Source organism: Saccostrea cucullata, unplaced genomic scaffold (genome assembly GCF_032062105.1).
Source record: "Saccostrea cucullata isolate Sc308-1 unplaced genomic scaffold, CSIRO_AGI_Scuc_v1 ctg2107, whole genome shotgun sequence".
NCBI classification, from domain to species: Eukaryota; Metazoa; Mollusca; class Bivalvia; order Ostreida; family Ostreidae; genus Saccostrea; species Saccostrea cuccullata.
In genome coordinates this window covers 82,040-99,647 of record NW_026940806.1, presented here as the reverse complement: position 1 = coordinate 99,647, position 17,608 = coordinate 82,040, and the positions used below count along the sequence as shown (strand labels likewise).

Genomic DNA, 17,608 nt, shown 5'->3' with positions numbered 1-17,608 from the left:
TATATATGATGTTTTGACCCACAATTATATACAACATTTTTAATATTAACTCAAAAATTATATTATATATTTTATAAGGACCATATATAACGCCTAAATTATGATATATGGCATAGCTATGCAATGTAGAAATGCGAGATCCCACAAACCAGCTTAGAAATTTTTCTTTTATTTTTTTTATTTAAGATCGATGCCCACAAACAACCTCATATACCTATATATTTATTTCGTCAGGGAAAATATCAAAGGTTGAAAGCTCTGTGGGGTTGATTGAAAAAAAAATGCAAATAATTTTTTTTCAAAAAATAAATATTACTCTTGTCTGTAAATGTTGTAAATAAAATTTATGAAAACATGGAACTTCATCAAATTTATAATAAAGCATGCATTATTACGAATCATTCACCTTTTGAAGATATTTTCCTGTGATAGGAAGGGGGGGGGGGGGTAATAAAACATGCATAACACTCTCTTAAAGAAAAACATCTGGAACAGATCGGATTTCTTTATGATCAAATATTTTCAAATAGATACTGTGTACTGGCTTTATTAGACCTACCGGGTAATATAATTTGATTTAAAGTAAATATAATTTGATTTAAAGTTATTTATAATTTTATGCACAATGAAAGAAAAAGTGAGCAAGTTCACATACCCCACGCTCCCCCAAAAAATCGAAGTGAGGAAATTCCTAGAAAAAGAAATTGTAATTTTCTTGTAATAAGGACAGCTATATACATTGTGTCCTAAATATCTGCAAAGTTTGACGAAATTGTGTGCAGCGGTTTATGAGGAGTTGCGCTGACAAATTGCTCATCTCTATATTCAAAATATGGCGGCGCCAAAATCTAAATGTAAAAGTGCTGAAATTCCCGAAAAAATAAAGAATTCTACACATTGCCTCCTTTAAATATCTGCAAAGTTTAACATAATTCTGTGCATTAGTTTATGAGGAGTTGCGCTGACAAAAAACAGGACTAAAAACATCATACCTCACGCAAATTGTTGCGTGGGGTATAATAAACGAGTTTGAATTTGTGGTACAATGATAATGAAAGTAGAATTTAATGTAAATTAAATTTCTTTACATAAATAATTATTGATTATTAGCGAAAGCATATAGGAAGAGAGAGCAAACTCCCCGTGAGAATTCCACATTCTTCCTAAAATTAGCTTTTTAAAAATTCACTTGTCTGTTGTCCAGGTCCAGGTTCGACACATTTGAGAAGGTATTGGAGAAAGTTCCCAATGTACCCATTCCTGTGATGTATATTTCACGTTTTTTATACTTCCCGCTTGAAAAGCGGGAGGGTATATAGTAATCGTTATGTCCGTCCGTCTGTACGTCAGTCCGTCCGTAGATGTCTGTTCTTTAGGGTACCCATCTCTTATCCGCAAATCCTCTTATACTACTGAGTGAAATTTAATTAAACTTTCACAGAATCTCAAGTTTATTACACATTACTATGAAACGCTATCACTGCCTTATAGCATAAAACTATGCATTCATTATGTCAATCTATCATTACGTGATGTGAACATATCTTTACGTTATATCATTTTTTTATGGGGTGGTGTAAAAATATCTTTACATCATGTCAATGCTGCATTACATGAAGTAAACACATTCTTCCATTATGTCGGCACTTTATAACTTGAAGACCAAAGTTCATTATGTGAAGTGAAAATATGTTTACATTGTGTTAAAACTTAATAACGTGAAATGAATGTTTATTTATATTATTTCATTTCTTTAATATGTGAGGTCAAAATTGCATTACGTCAAGTTAATTGCGTTTTACATGTGTTCTGTGATTAAATTTATCATTACATTTAGTCAAAGTCCATTCCCTTTTGTGAGTGTATATTTCTATTATAACAAAGCATTATTACGTGATGTTAATGTATCTTTATTTTATGCCGAGGTCATCACAATGTGAGGTGAATACATCTTACCTTTATGTCAGTTCTTTATTACGTGATGTAAAAAGGTTAATAACATAATGTGAATATATATTATGGAGACAGTCACGGCGTTCCATATTATATCAACACTTTATTACGTTATGTCAAAACTCCATTCCTTTATGTGGATATTTAATAAGAATATGTTAACTCTTTCTTATGTGATTTAAAACTATCTTTACATTGTGTTAATTCTTTATCATGTTGATTACAAATGTTCATTACGCGCTGTAAAATACATTTACATTATGTCAAAGTTGATAACCGTGTTTTCAGGACTGGGAAGGGGATGGGGGGGGGGGTCCTGATTAATTAGGACGAATTACACATTATATGAGGGGGGGGGGGTCTGACTTCCTCTTTTTTCCGACATAACTTTATCATAGAAAATGTTCATTGAAATACAGTCCCAAGTATAAGGGTAATGTAGTATATTTGGAATTTTTTAAAGGACTGATCGAAGTTGGACCCCCCCTCCTTTCACCCGAAATAGGATTTTCGAGTTTGGATTTTTTTTTCGCTTTTTCTTGTACGTTATTTTTTTCTGGCTGACAAACCTCCCCCAGCTTTCAAAAACGATGCAACGTCCACTGGAATTAGTAATTTTTCAACCATTCCAGGACCAGAATTCTGTTACAAAAATCTACGTTTTCACTTAAATTAACACGGGGTCATATCAGTTGCGATCTTGGGTTCTTGAAAAGAGTAGCTATAGGGGGACGATATGGTGTCTAAGTTTGGGACCAGGGGGTGAAAGCCCGAAAGCTCTCAGGCTTTAGATTTTTTTTTAATAAAACGTTTCAACTTATTTCAGTTATACTTTATGTAAAACTAATGCAATGTCCTACAAAGTAAAATCAATTGATTAATTTCATGCATATTTTGGTCACTTAAGATGGGAGGGCGGGATCCTCCCTTTCCCCACCGACCCACCAGTGCACGTATGAAATACGATGTATTTACACTTTTTTTTTTTTGAAAAAGGAGGGTTAAAGACTGATAAAAAGCTTAGGACAGTGTTTTGTAGTTAGATCAGAAGTTTCGGACTTTTCAAATCGTCAATAAAGATTCCATGGGAACATGATCCTATTTTTAATTTAACCTGATATTTAATTAAGGATTAATTAAGTCTTGTGTATAATTTAATATTTGATACGTTTAATTTAAATCATTTGCAAGTTTAACATATGTGCATGTAATATTGAAAACACAAAACGAACTTTTAGGCTTAACCTAAACCTTACGTCACATAATAAAGAGTTGAAATATTCTAAAATATACTGACGAGAGGCTAAGCATTTTAGACACAGTGTAGAGATACAATGGCATAACATAATAATGATTTGTCAAAAAGTTAGGGAAAATTGACATCATGTAATAGATTCCCGGCGTCATGTAGCATATTGATGACACAATATAGTAAAGAATTGGCCACATGTGACAATTTTTTTCATATCATATATGAAATTCTGGCATCGTGTTATAGCGACATGATATTGAATTAAAGATAAATTCACATCATGTAATGAACTACTTAGACCAAATAGCAGAGAGTGCACATAATGTAACAATGAGTTTAAATTATATAATAACATCTTGACACCACGTTAAATTGTTTTGACTTAATGTCATGAAGAGCTGATATAATGCAATGGAAGATTGGCGCAATGTAATTGAAGTGCGAGTTAATGCAATAAAGACTTAACATACTGTAATGGAAAGTTGACATAACGCAATAGTAGTGTGTGTTAATGTCATAAAGAGTTGACATAATGTAATGGAAAGTTGACATAACGCAATAGTACTGTAAGTAAATGTCACAATGTGTTGACATAATGTAATGGAAAGTTGACACAATGCAATTGTAGTGTTCTGCTATAAGGCAGTGACGGCGTTCCTTACATTACCATTGTGCACCTCCTATTTTTCTTTTTGATCTGACACCTAATTTGGGTTTACCGACAACAGCAAAATATGTACTTTGCCATTATAACCATATGGGAGGCGGGGGTATCATTTAGATGCATCAACATATGCCAGTGGGGGACAATTGACAAATTTCCTCCTATATGATGTATTTAACCACAAACTTTTTTTTCACTTTCGTTTTCTCTTTGCTTGATTATTTTCTTTTCCTAACTTTGTATAATGGATAGTTGATTTTGTTCTGATTGTGAAATTATCTCATATTATGAGGAAATAAAGAATGAATGAAAATGACACCCCGTCTGAAAAAATTCTTGGTCTGTCCTAAGGCTTAATAAATGGTACAGCACAAAGTGCGTAGGATTTTATACCGGTACCTATTATTGCCCTAACGGATGGTTAGAGAGAGAGAGAGAGAGAGAGAGAGAGAGTTCGAGAGTTCAATATACAAAAGAGTAAATAAAAATTATCCTTACTCAACCAGGTTTCAAGCATCCCTACCCTAGCTTTTAAAATTATCTCCAAAATACTCCTACAGAAATTATATTTATATATAAAAAAAAACATAGCTAGACTGTCAGGCAGGGATACTGAAATCTCGAAAGACTTCCTGTAACAACATATTTATAAAACAGTCACATTCCTCAAAATACACATACTTTGTGGTCGGAGAAACATTTTTTAAAAATCTCAAAATTGAATTCGGCAGAAATGTCTGTCTTCCAAGAATATTTCAATAACGGTCATGTCAATTATTTTTGCATGCCCCCCCCCCCCCGCCCACCCCGCTTAAAAAAATAAAATGCCTAAATGTCAATCTGAACAGGGGATGGCCTTTCTCCGTGTGTGTGTGTGTGTTAAAGAATGTATAGAATGTACACATAAAAATTTGTTTTCTGGTTAATTGCTTTTAAGATTTGAAGTAAATAACTACCGTATGAACAGCAGTTATAATACCCCCCCCCCCCCCTTTTAGCCGCGCAAATACCAAATAACTTCTCTTTCCACTTGTGATATTTTCCCTGACCAAAATCTGATCAGCACAGACTAAGTGTATCGACGTGCTAGTCTGTACAGAGTAATGACAGTGTGTTTACTATTGAGCTTTTATGGAGTTTATTTCTTTTTTGTGATGCATATTTCAATAAATGGAATTCAGGGTGTATATCACTTGACTTGTGCACATCTTCGAACCAATGCAGTAACCTTATTACCAGGTATGGGTACGTTTACAGCGTTGGAGGCATTTTCTCGATATGCATCAATTGCATAGGACCTGCAAATCAAAGACGTTGGTTGTCTTGTTACATTCAAATGATAATTATTTCAAAATGTGTTTGCGGATTTTACTTTTTTTCTTTATTTCAAGTTTATTCTGCATAAATTGGCGCACAGTAAAAATACGTACGCGTGCAACTAAATTTCTCTTCCAAACTTGCATTTTTTTTTCTTTTTTACTTTGGTTTCAAATCAATAATCATTCAGAAATATGATTATTATGTTGTTTACTGTGGTTTTGAAATGTCTTGATCACCTCATGTGTTCTCATATGCTTTACCATCGGAGATGTGCACATGTCGATACCCAAGCCAAAAAATCATTCAAGTGTAACGAGCACATTGGGGTATATATCGTAACAATGAAACAAGGTATCTGAAAGAAATATGGCGGAATACGGCTATAGTTGGTATGAAACAAGTCGTACATAGATGAAAATGTTGCGTTTTTAAGAATTCATGTCAGCTTTAAACACATAGTATAATAACATACCAACAAATTGCAAACCTAGCATGTTTACATGATATTCACACTCAGCTATGTAAAGGAAGGTCAGAGTTCACATTCCTTGTACATCGTATTGGAAGTTTAATTGTGACGTCATTGAAATTCAACAAGCTACAAAAATTGATTAACGACATGATCATGCGTAAATCACAACTTGAATTTATTTATTTGATCGATTATTTATGAAATCTTGTAAAATTGCAACTTGATAGCAATGCATTCGAGTAATAGAAGTAAGCCTTTTTTTCAAATATGACGTCATCTGCCTTAACATGACGCAGCACAGGTGATCCAGAGGACTAGATCACTTGTTAAATAATTACAAGAATGCTTAAATAAATAATATACCATTGACAATTTTTAGACCTAATCATTAAAACTAAAAGAGAGTAATTTATTAAATACAATCTGTATAGAATATGAATTTATCTAGTAGCACTGAAGCTGCACGGGGATAAGGAATGTAGAGAATATAGCTAAAATTATGAGCGTATTCGTGATTTACATCAAAAGTGCAAGGGCCTAGACTATTTTGTTTGAGCTGAAATTTGGAATATTTATTGCTTATATAGTGTATATTTTGAAAAGTGCTGGGAGCTGATCCTGGTCTGCATAACATTAATTTTATCTATAACAGAATTTAAGCGAAGTGGAAATTTTTAGCTATTATAAGCATTTTCGGCATTATTGATAGCAATATTACATTTTCTACAAGTATTCAGTTGCTTTGTTACAATTTTTTAAAAGAAGTAATACATATTAAGACGGTGTAAAGGTAACATTTTCCATATCGGTCCTTAACATAGCTGAGCAATTATAAACATGTTAACGTGTTAAACAATTAAATACCTACACAGTAGCACACTTATATTTTGTACAATTACAGCATATACCAAGTATATACACTTCGCACACTTACACGTTTCCCCCAATTAAGTCCTTATTTAGAATATATTACATAAATACCCCATGCAGATAACTTTTTCCTTTACAGTCACTCTTCTCTTAACACAACTATAGAGGAAACGCTATTGAAAATTGTGTTTATGTAAGAGAGAGGAATTGATCTCTAATTTCAATTATTCTCTTCATTCTAAAAGAAATACTAGACCCTTTAATTTCAAAATCCATTTGACATTAGTGTTTTTTTTGGCTTGCCATTTACAGACCATATGTAAATTTCCTTTTGTTAAAATCCATTTTTTATCTCTCAAAAGTCAATCTCCTCATGATACAACCACTACAGAATTGCAAAGCTATAGAAACTTCTGTTCATGTAAGTGAGAGGACTTTGATCAAACCAGATTTCCATTCTCCAACATAGAGGGTGTTATCCTGACCAACACACAAGGCCCGAGGCATCTCCATATTCTCATACTGTATATAACAAATGAATCCTCCATTCTCATCAATCATGTGTATTTTATCGTTCTTCATATCAGTAATGATAATTTTGCGTGAAGAATCCGTACAAATTCCGTACGGATCAAAGTTCCGGTCCTCGGCGAGACCTTTGTACCGGAATCTGAGCATTCCTACTTCATCCAGTACTACCACAGCTCCTTCATCCGACACACATATGTCTCCGTTACCATTTTCTGTGATGTACGTCGGACATTTGAATAACGGCCTACTTTTATCGTACTCATATTCACATATTTGTTGCATTGTATCATTTACAAACAACTTGCAGACTTTTCCTTGAGATTTTTCACGCGGCTTTTGATTCCAGAGACAGACTAGTAGACGGCCCGATCCACATTGTGCTAATCCATGTGGTTTAAAGCCTGTTGGTGTTTGTAAATACTTCATGTACCCCCATTGTTGTGTACGTCCTGTACTCTGGTAGATAGTAGATGGGCTTTTTATAGAGTTGTTAAGGATGAATAAGTAAGAAAAGGAATAATGGTAAAGTAAATAAGACTCATTGTAGGAGATAAATTCTTTGTCTCCACTAGCATTAAGTTGAAAGTCTCTGAAGTTATCTGTTTCCACGGCAACACATATTTTTGCATCACGACCTATGCAGAGATCATAGATATATTTCTTTGGACTGATGCTGATTTTCTTTAAAACTCTTAAGCCACGTGGAGATACTTCATTTATCGCCTGTTAAAAAGAAATTAATACATGTGTACAGTATTGAACTGTCTTATTGAAATTTTTCAATGCACTGGTTGCTTTAACACAGTTGTAATTAATAAAATACAATATAACAATCATATTCGTATTGTAATTGATGCACAGTTTAAGTTAAAAGAAATTATAACGCATTTGCATGTGAAGCCAATTGAAAGTGTTGGGGAGGGGGGGGGGGGGGTAAGTGAGAGAGAAAAAATTCAAACCTTCCCAAAACTTGACGATCAAAAAATAAAAGAAAATGTGCCCATTGTCCAAACACAAAAGAGGCTAAGAATCGAACTTCTTTCAGTACCAATTTTTTTTTTCAAAACACTACCACGTACCCCTTTTCTACCTAAACTATAACGTGCCTGTTGAAAGTGTCTAGCCTATGTAAAGAAGAGGTCATATGCGATATTTTAGAATAATGTTGCAGGTTGTATTGACCTGCGGTCTATCCTAAAATGTTTACTTTGACACAAGATACTACCAACAGTTCAAAGATAATCAAAAAATTCTTTACAGTGGAAGAAATGTACATGCAAATCATATATTTCTGCCATATCTAAGAAATAAATAGATGCAAGGCCAAAGAAATGAATTTTATACGATCGAGCAATAAAATGATTAACGACACTAACAGTAGAGATTGTCAATTTTTCCTACGTCCCGTCCCTTAGGAAGAATAAAAAAAGTTTCTTTATTGGTATAAACTCTCTTTCGAGAATTTCTCCCTTATTGAGACAACACCACTTTCCAATGGAGAACGTTAACTTTTAGACATATTCTCAGAACTGAGAACCATTGAGCAGTCAATCAGGTCTTTTTGTGACAGAATATACTCGGTTTATAAGGACTCATTTGAATGATCGGTGTCCTCCTCCAGTAGTAAAATTCGAACATGCGACAATAAGGATCAACTAATTATTCCGCGATGCTAGAGCAAACCCTCTAAACACTGCACCAAGTGGGCGATCAAGAAGTAATTAAACCCAAAGGAAATGGATAGACAAAAATAATAGGCACTCAAACGATTTAATTTATATTAACAAGTTTAAAATTTTTAATTTAAAAGTTGATAAACAAAATCTTAAAAAGGATTCCAGAACCTATGATAGTTTGACATTTTTCTCGGAATTCAGAATAAGAATACGATGCTAAAATATTCCAAATGACCTTGAATTTGAGCCCACACAATTTTTTTTTGATAGAAGCAACCAGAACAAATTACCAAAAATACTTCCTTAGAATTTATTTTATAGTACAAAACATAGTATAAAACAATTTATAGTACAGATCAACACATTTTATTTTAAAAGATATTGTCATAAACGGGTCAAAGGCACCGTTGTATTAGTTAAAAGGACTCTTACATATAGCTTCTAAGTAATGGATTTTTTAAAGTAACACAATGAGTCAAACTAATGTGCTTCTTTTAAGATATCTGTAGCATACAGAGACAGACTTGCGAAAATTATGAGTATAAAGCTAAGAAATGACAATTAAACTGCAAGGAAAGACTGTACAATATAAGTGCCGGAAAAGCAAAGATTGTATCGTTTTCGTGTCTCTCAATGTCTAGCTGCAGATCTGTAACGTTATGATTTTATATATTTGTCTTTGACCATAACGCTACAGAACCTGTAATGCAAAAAAGGTGAAAATTACGGTGCAATATTTTTTGTGCACTTATGGGGAGAATTTCTACACTATCTAGCATTGTTCAATCAACTACCTTTCACTTCCTAATTCTATACACATTCTGTAGCCAATATGTGTATTTTATCCACCTCCCAACCATTCATAGTTGTCTCTACAGGCAATACACTAGCTTGGAGTGAGTTTTCAGCAATCTAACAAATAATTTTAATCAAGTGAGTTCATCACTTGTAGAGACGATTAAGATAGTTAAAAATATAAGTTAAATAATGTGCTTAGAATTCGGGAGTGAAAGGTAGTTAATTGACCGATTGCCCAAAAGTTATCTTGTTATCATGTTTTCAATGAACATAGCATTAAAAAAAGGTACACTTCTGAGAAGTAATGAATAGAATATTTATCGATGCCAAACAATAATTCTGTATTAATATTTGTTTCATGTTTTTTTTTTAACTATTAATAGTTAAACACATTTATTAGGATAGAAAACTATATTGATATACCTTTTGTCTATATTTTTAAAATAAATAAATCGAAGAAGAAAGTGATCTTCAAGAAACTGAAGTTTTAATTAATCACTTGAAAAAATTCATAAAATAAAACAAAAAGTTAAATCAAATGAGACACACACATCCACCTGCTGAATATTAATGTATCTATGTACACGTGTAAGTATTCCTAAACAATATGAGTACAAAAAAATAATTCCACACACCCTTGAGTCCCTAGCTAGATTAAGTAAAGATCTTTCCAGAGTATTCATTTTATTTAATTATGGCCCGTTTGAGGGCTCCGCCCTCTATCATTTATTTACTTCAACTATAACGTATAACGGAATAATTATCTAAAGATAAGAAGCATATGTTCATAATACTTTGTACCATCAGTTTATGACGTCTAAAGTCGCGGAGGATTTGATCCTTTTGTCGTGGGTTTGAATCTCGATACGAGACGCGCGGAACTGTCCTTTGGGTTTGATCGTATAAACCGATGTTTTGTGTCGCAGTAAGTGTTGGGACGAATAAGATCCCTAACTACCTTATGGACCTGAATGCCGAAACTTGGTCTTAATTTGCAGCCCTCCAGCGACAAGGCGTGCATTTTCACACGAGTGCAAATTTTTCGAGAGGGGCGTACAACAACAAACAGAAATTAGTTTTAAGCTTCCTACGCCAGCAAAATGTGTAGTTAACTCTACTTAAATACAGTTAACATGAGATAACTAAGGGATATTTAAATTCATGAAAGATATTTATAATTTGATATGGAAAATAACATGTAAGTAGGAAAAGAAAAAAAAAATCAGTTTTTACCATTGTGCATCCATTTGAAGGCAAACACCACCACTATGAGACCTACCTTATACAACATCATTTATAAACTATGTCACAAAAGCAAACACGCACTGCACTCTGTAAAGGTTGAGGTATTTCTTTAAAATCGATATTGCATGGGGCAACCATTGAAAGAGTGTTTAATAAAGTCACGTAGGTGTCATTTTGAGGTATTTTAAATACACATCAATCTACAGACCAGTTACCCCATGAATGCAAAAAATACCAAAATAAATCTAGATTTATTTCTTAAAACGATTATACCGACGAAGGGCTTCAAATTTAGACCTATACTAAGCACTCAGAGCCATTGAGCAGTGAGGGAACTTTATCTTGCCTAGCCTCGTTCAACCAGACGCTCGGCTGTCTCCGTAAACTCCGACCAGCAGAGAGTCTGGTAAAGAATCACGTATGCGTTTGTAACCGTTAGAGGACGCTATCTTGTTTTCATTTTTAAGATCCTTTTTGAAAATAAATGTCAAAAGTGTTTCTTCTTCTGGATTGTGACTTAATATTAATAAACTATTCTTTAATTTGGGACTCCAAACGAGAAATTACAATATCAATCGAAGGAATGTGTTTTACGCAGGTAGGGCTACAGTACTTTCACTTTTGCTTTCGTACGGAATATTTGCAAGACATAATAAAACACACTTACCTATAACTGGTGGGCATTACCGTGAAAATTTCCTATCTAACATCTTTAACTTTTAGACATATGATTTTTACATCATTAAGTTATTTTTCTGCTGATTTATCATGTATTTATTTAAATCGTGTAGGTGTGTTCTTTTCAGCCAATCAAAAACTTTACCAGAATTTTGGTAAGCCTCGTTTTGGCGTCACAAACGATAATACGTATCTTTACCAGACCCTCTGGGTCGTCGGAGATTTACGGAGACAGCCGAGGGTCTGGTTGAACGAGACTATATCTTGCCAACACCTGCCGTGACACGGAACCTCGATTTTTAAGGTTTCATCCGAAGGACCCGATACTTTTACTTTCACTTCCAGTGCCGAGCACATGTCAAAGGAACAGTTGCTACCCATTTTATATCAATTATATATTTTTTATATTCAAATTATATACTGAAAGGAAAGGAAACGCAGGGTGAATTATATCTATTTGTCTTTTATTTTTTTTTCAGTATTCTTATCGAACTTTTAAAATCATTTTTCAAAGAGATATAACCAAAATTCCATTTGATTTTGTCTAATAATTCATGATCTATTGAAGCTCATATGACGATACCCCTCAAAAGTAAAAATCATAAACTCTCAATATCTTCAATGTTTCTCTCGCGCATCTGTCACAGCCTTGATTCTCCTTTGCATAATATTCATCAGAGTGTTTATTTTTCAAACCTTGGCTATATTGGGCATGGGTAACCACGGGTAATTATTCAAACGAAGCGCGCATGCGCCAGTGAGAGGAACACAACAGAAAGTTGTCCGGCTCAAAAAACCAAATTGCGGAATTGTTTTCTTTCATTTTTCGTATGAATGTAATGATTATAATAGTCTACTGTATAAATGGTGGTTTTTGTGGTAGTACATTTGTAAGATGGCGATTTAAGAGATGGTAGGACGAATAAACCGCCCGTAACATGCTTCGGTTTCGCGTTAACGTCATCGTCACGGTTGATGAAAAACAATTCCAGGCCTTCTTTGACAACGGGTTTTATGGGGTAAAATTTACAAGAAACTGCTTAGTAACCCGTTGTTGTCATTTTCATTAAATAGGCAATTCGTAAACCAGACCCCAGGGAACTTCCGTAAACTGTACCAGGATTGCAAGAAATTTATATCGTCTCTAAATATAAAAAAACGATGTGTATACATGTACCTCAGGTGCATCAAATGGTGCAACAAGATTTGTTGACAAACTCGTCGTCATCAAAGTGCACGTGTTTGGAGCTTTTTAGCGTTTTCCATACGTGACGTCATAAAGTTTACGGTTGAGTAATTCTAAACACTGATTTTGGTGCCTAGTAACTTAATTTCTCATCTGACCAATTTTCGTAATTTTCGGTAATGCGGTCAAAATATTTTTGAATATTATGCTACCCTGCGTTTCTTTTTCCTTTCAGTATATGTTGTCTCATTATAAACAGTTGGGATATGGGGAATATGCCCTTTGCAAACATATCAGTTGGAAATAATTAGAGCCTTTCCTTTGGTATTTATAATTAATTCAAATTAATACAGAAACATAGAAAAATTCTTGGAAAAGCAAATTATTGCCACAATGACGTTGTAGTTTGATGTATGTTGTTTAACGTCCCTCTCGAGACACCAACACCGCAAATTTTGTCCAATACTTGGCACTCTGGTTCTTTTAACAGTGAGGGGTCTTTTCCTGCCAACATCTATAGCGACACAGGGCCTCGGTTTATTAGTCTCATCCGAAGGACCGTTCTCCACGTCCCATAGTTATAGTTTGAACTGTGGCTTTAAACCAGTTGAGACCTCCGCAAAATGAACAAAAATTGCCTGTAGTTCAGGTATGAAGTTATCTTTTATTGAGCCTTTTTTATTTGGAAAGAAAGAAAAACACAATTCTTTGTGAAACAAATTAGTTTTCTTTCTAATTTTAGAAACAGAAATTTTTTGAGGAGATAAAGTGTCAAGAAATTCTTAATATTGGAACTGGAATAAAAGACAGTACAGAACCTGCCGCATCTGTTTCATATTTGGATTGTTACTGAATATATATACGATGAAGACCAAGTAACAGCTTAAACTAGTTAATGCATATTTTGCACATTAACATATATACAATTACAGATCGAGTATATTAATATCTTATACAATTACAGAATGTATATACATACAATATTTGCATGTAATACAATTACATACGTACCACAATAATATGTTTTTAATTAATATATACAATGTATATTAACATGTTAAAACATTGCTGTGACATCATGCCTTTGTTCTTGCAGTCTAAAAATTGACCTGTAGCCGTCCGATAATAATACAATGTGTAATTACAAGTCTGATAATATATTACCGGACGGCAATGATAACAAAATCGGACGGTATTTAAAAAACAATAAGAAGAGTGAAATTAAGGTTAAATATGTCCAGAAACCCCCAAAAAGAATGTTAGGAAAAAAATTCAGGGAAAGCAAACGCAAGGAAATTAAGTTGCTAAAAAATAGCAAATCCATGGATTAAAAAAAATCCGAGTTTAAACCTTCCACAACATTAATACTTTCCACTCTATAAAAGAATTTTAGATACAGCACTTTGAATAAGCGAATTTAAATCCATTTCTGAAAAAAGTCTGCAAATCTCCTTATTTTATGTTTGTTCCCCGATGGCCACACTTTTAAAACCTGAGAATATTTCCATTATCTAAACTTAAATTTCAGGGTAAAAATCCGCATTTTTACTTTCCATGGTGATGGTTATAATATCCCCCAAAAGTATGTCAGTATCAATGTCAATTTATGCACATCACAAATAAAAATGTCCCCCCCCCCAAAAAAAAAAAAAAAAAAATCTTTCACCACCGGACCCCTGTCCTGCGAAACTAAACGACTGCCAATGAATGAATGAAATGAAACATGAGTTCACTCACTATTTTTACTGTCTCATTTCTTTTATCTACTGATCAGACGGATAGAAAACAATGGATGCCTAAACTCCCATTGTGTTATTATCGGACTCCTCCAGGTAACTTTTGGACATTTAAATGGCAATGTTTTAAGTAAGATATATGCCTCATACTATTCTATATGTAAAATTATCAGACAGTTTTCGGCCCTAACGGGCCTCAAACAGTCTGATAATTTTACATATAGAACAGTATTCGGCATATATCCATTACTTATACAACTTGACAATTAGTCAAAAAGTATTAATTAGTTTAGTGCCTTGGAAGAGATTTGAAGGTACATCGAAAAGTTTATTGAAGATTTTATGGTCGATACAATGACCTTGTCAGCAAAAACTAAATAATCATTGAGTCAAATGCAAATGCTTAGTCACGTTTTTCATACATTGTACTTATTGTTAGTCCATTACTTATACACTGAATTGACGACGGATTTTTCCGATATTTCCTGATCCTGACAAGGAGTACACGGCGTGTGTGACCGGTCGGCAAGGGATGTTCACTCCTCCATGACACCTGATCCCACCTCTGATGTTTTGGAGGTCCGTGTTTGTTCTGGTCATATTTTGTATTGTTTTATGGACTTTTGATCTTGAATGCTGATAATTATCTGCATATGTTTCATGAAATGTATTCGTATTTATTTTACTACAGAAGTTTTGGATGTAATAGCTACTACTATACAACTTCTTTATTTCTACAAAATTTCTTCTGTAAAAATACCAGAAAAATATTTTTCTTATAATTAGTCTTCTCACGCCAATAACCATAGATAAATTGCTATGCTATAAAAACCTTTTGTTTATGCAAGAGATACGACTTTGATCGAACCAGATTTCCATTCTCTAACATAGAGCGTGTTATCCTTACCAACACACAAAGCCCGAGGCATCTCCATATTCTCATACTGTATATAACAAACAAATCCCCCATCTCCGTCAATCATGTGTATTTTATCGTTCTTCATATCAGCAACGATAATATTTCGGGAAGAATCCGTGCAAATTCCGTACGGATCAAAGGTCGGGTCCTCGGTGAGACCTTTGTATCGGAATCTGAGCATTCCTACTTCATTCAGCACTACCACAGCTCCTTCATCCGATACACATATTTCTCCGTTACCATTTTCTGTGATGTACGTCGGACATTTGAATAATGGAGTACTTTTATCGTATTCGTATTCACAAAAGTTTTGTCTTCCTAAATTTAATTTCCAAACTTTTCCTTGAGATTTTTCACGCGATTTGTTATTCCAAAGAGAGATCAGCAAACGTCCTGATTTAGATTTTGCTATTCCATGTGGTATGTATCCATTTGTGAGATGATTTGGGAAAAATGGGCATTCTTGTGCAAACTTAATAGAAAGATCTGAATTATTTGTGTTTTTTATTGTTCTATCAAGACTGAATACGACTTCTTCAGGCCTGTAAATCTGGAATGTACATAAATAAGATTCAATATAGGCAAAGAGCTTAATATCTAATGAATCTAGGTCAGACAGATACTGGTAGTCAAAGTTAATCTCAGTCTCTACGGCAACGTTAACTTTCCTTGAATCGTTAGCACAGGACAGGTCGTATATATATTTATTTGGACTAATGCTGATATCTTTCAAAATTCTGAAGACGCGTTCAGATATTTCTTTTCTTGTCTGTTCAATAAAGGAAATCAAAGTTTAAGTACAATTTTAATTCATTATTTATCATTAAAAGCCAGTCCTTATAGAACGATCTATAAAACAATCTTTATCATTAACACATCAATCGGATGATATCTATAAGAGGGAATTTTAAGATAAAACGTACTTGTTATCTAGATAATGGTCTCTAACAGAGACTTTTATAAAGATCATATACAAGTTATGTTCTTAAATCTATAATCCCCGTTAGAGTAGTTTTACTTAATAAAAAAGTTTTTTTATAGAACTACATTTAAAACTGTAAAAGCAAATTAAATTAGGTAAACGCTGGCTTTTATTAGAAACATATAAATTCATCCATAAAAAATCAACAAAATATAATACTATTCAAAATATTTACCATTTGTGAGTCAATCTGCAAATTTACACCACAAAGTTAAGGGTGCAAATAGTTTTGAAGATGCACCGTCCTCTCTTGAATTTATTTATCAAAAATTTTATCAGCACGATAAATCTTGATATCTGGTTATTTTGTTGGGCAAAGGACAACAGCCCTATGGCACGTCAGTATCGTCAAAAGTCGACGTTACAAAATATAAACGTCAGTAAAAAACATGAAAAATGATACATTACTTGACAGATTTTTACCCCAAAATAACGTACAAGATGTGTTTGGAAATCATATGCCCCGAATGATAGCTTATGACTAAAGTTTCATTTTCTGAAATGTAAGTAAAACTCCAAATAAATGTCAAGAAAACAATAATGCTGTTACCTCCATTAGCACCTAGGGTATCGACTCCCTTCTCTCTTGCCATTTTTTCTTTTTAATTCTAGGGCTTATATAGTCAACCTTTTTTCTAATTTTCTATTCTAATGTGTACTGTACCTTATTATTAATGTAACACTTTGACTCTCTCTTTAACATTTTGATTTTATAACCTAATAATAATCACTTTATACAAGTATAAAGAAATAAACAAAACAACCCATAATATACGACAAAAATCCTTTCTTTATTGCAGCTTAGTTCATGGCATAATTCTATAATCAAAGTACTCAGAAGTACAGAGAGCCGGGCTCATTTACAGAGTAGAATGGATTTCTTACATGAATCACGTTTATATTCTGATGAAAAAATTATTTTGAAACTATCAATATATATGATAAGACACTGACAGTGAGTTTTTCAATCCTAATACTACGGTCCGATTTTGTCAGAATCAGAATTAATCTGGTACCGCAGCTGAATGTAAACAAACAGGCCAGTCTGGTTCCCTCTCCTGCTTTATTTCGTATGTGTAGAGAACTACGGTAACACTGATTATCAAAAATCATTACGCTAATGAACTATGTTCTTTGACTTATGAAGTTTTCAAAGTCAATACTACTAATAATTATTTTATATAGATAAAACTTCGTTTTATTTTTGTTGCTTTATTTAGCGTTTGTATTCTCTCAAAAGCGGTTGAGAGTAAGAACTATATGTTTGCACGTAACTTTGAAACGGCAACTATGGGGTTAACATCCTGCCTTGAACAGGATCACATA

General features: G+C 33.5%; 2 protein-coding genes across 2 annotated transcripts; both read right to left on the bottom strand.

Annotated features, from left to right (window-relative positions):
- Positions 1 to 6,948: 6,948 nt before the first annotated feature.
- Positions 6,949 to 10,557, bottom strand: LOC134256353 (protein lin-41-like). Its single transcript, XM_062739002.1, has 2 exons — positions 10,495 to 10,557; positions 6,949 to 7,785 (listed from the first exon to the last, which is right to left on the bottom strand). Exons 1-2 carry the CDS (start codon positions 10,555 to 10,557, stop codon positions 6,949 to 6,951), a joined length of 900 nt encoding a protein of 299 aa, XP_062594986.1.
- Positions 10,558 to 15,186: 4,629 nt separating this feature from the next.
- LOC134256352 (uncharacterized) lies at positions 15,187 to 16,838 on the bottom strand. The gene is made up of 3 exons (XM_062739001.1): positions 16,833 to 16,838; positions 16,458 to 16,472; positions 15,187 to 16,069 (listed from the first exon to the last, which is right to left on the bottom strand). Exons 1-3 carry the CDS (start codon positions 16,836 to 16,838, stop codon positions 15,221 to 15,223), a joined length of 870 nt encoding a protein of 289 aa, XP_062594985.1. The 3' UTR covers positions 15,187 to 15,220.
- Positions 16,839 to 17,608: the final 770 nt, after the last annotated feature.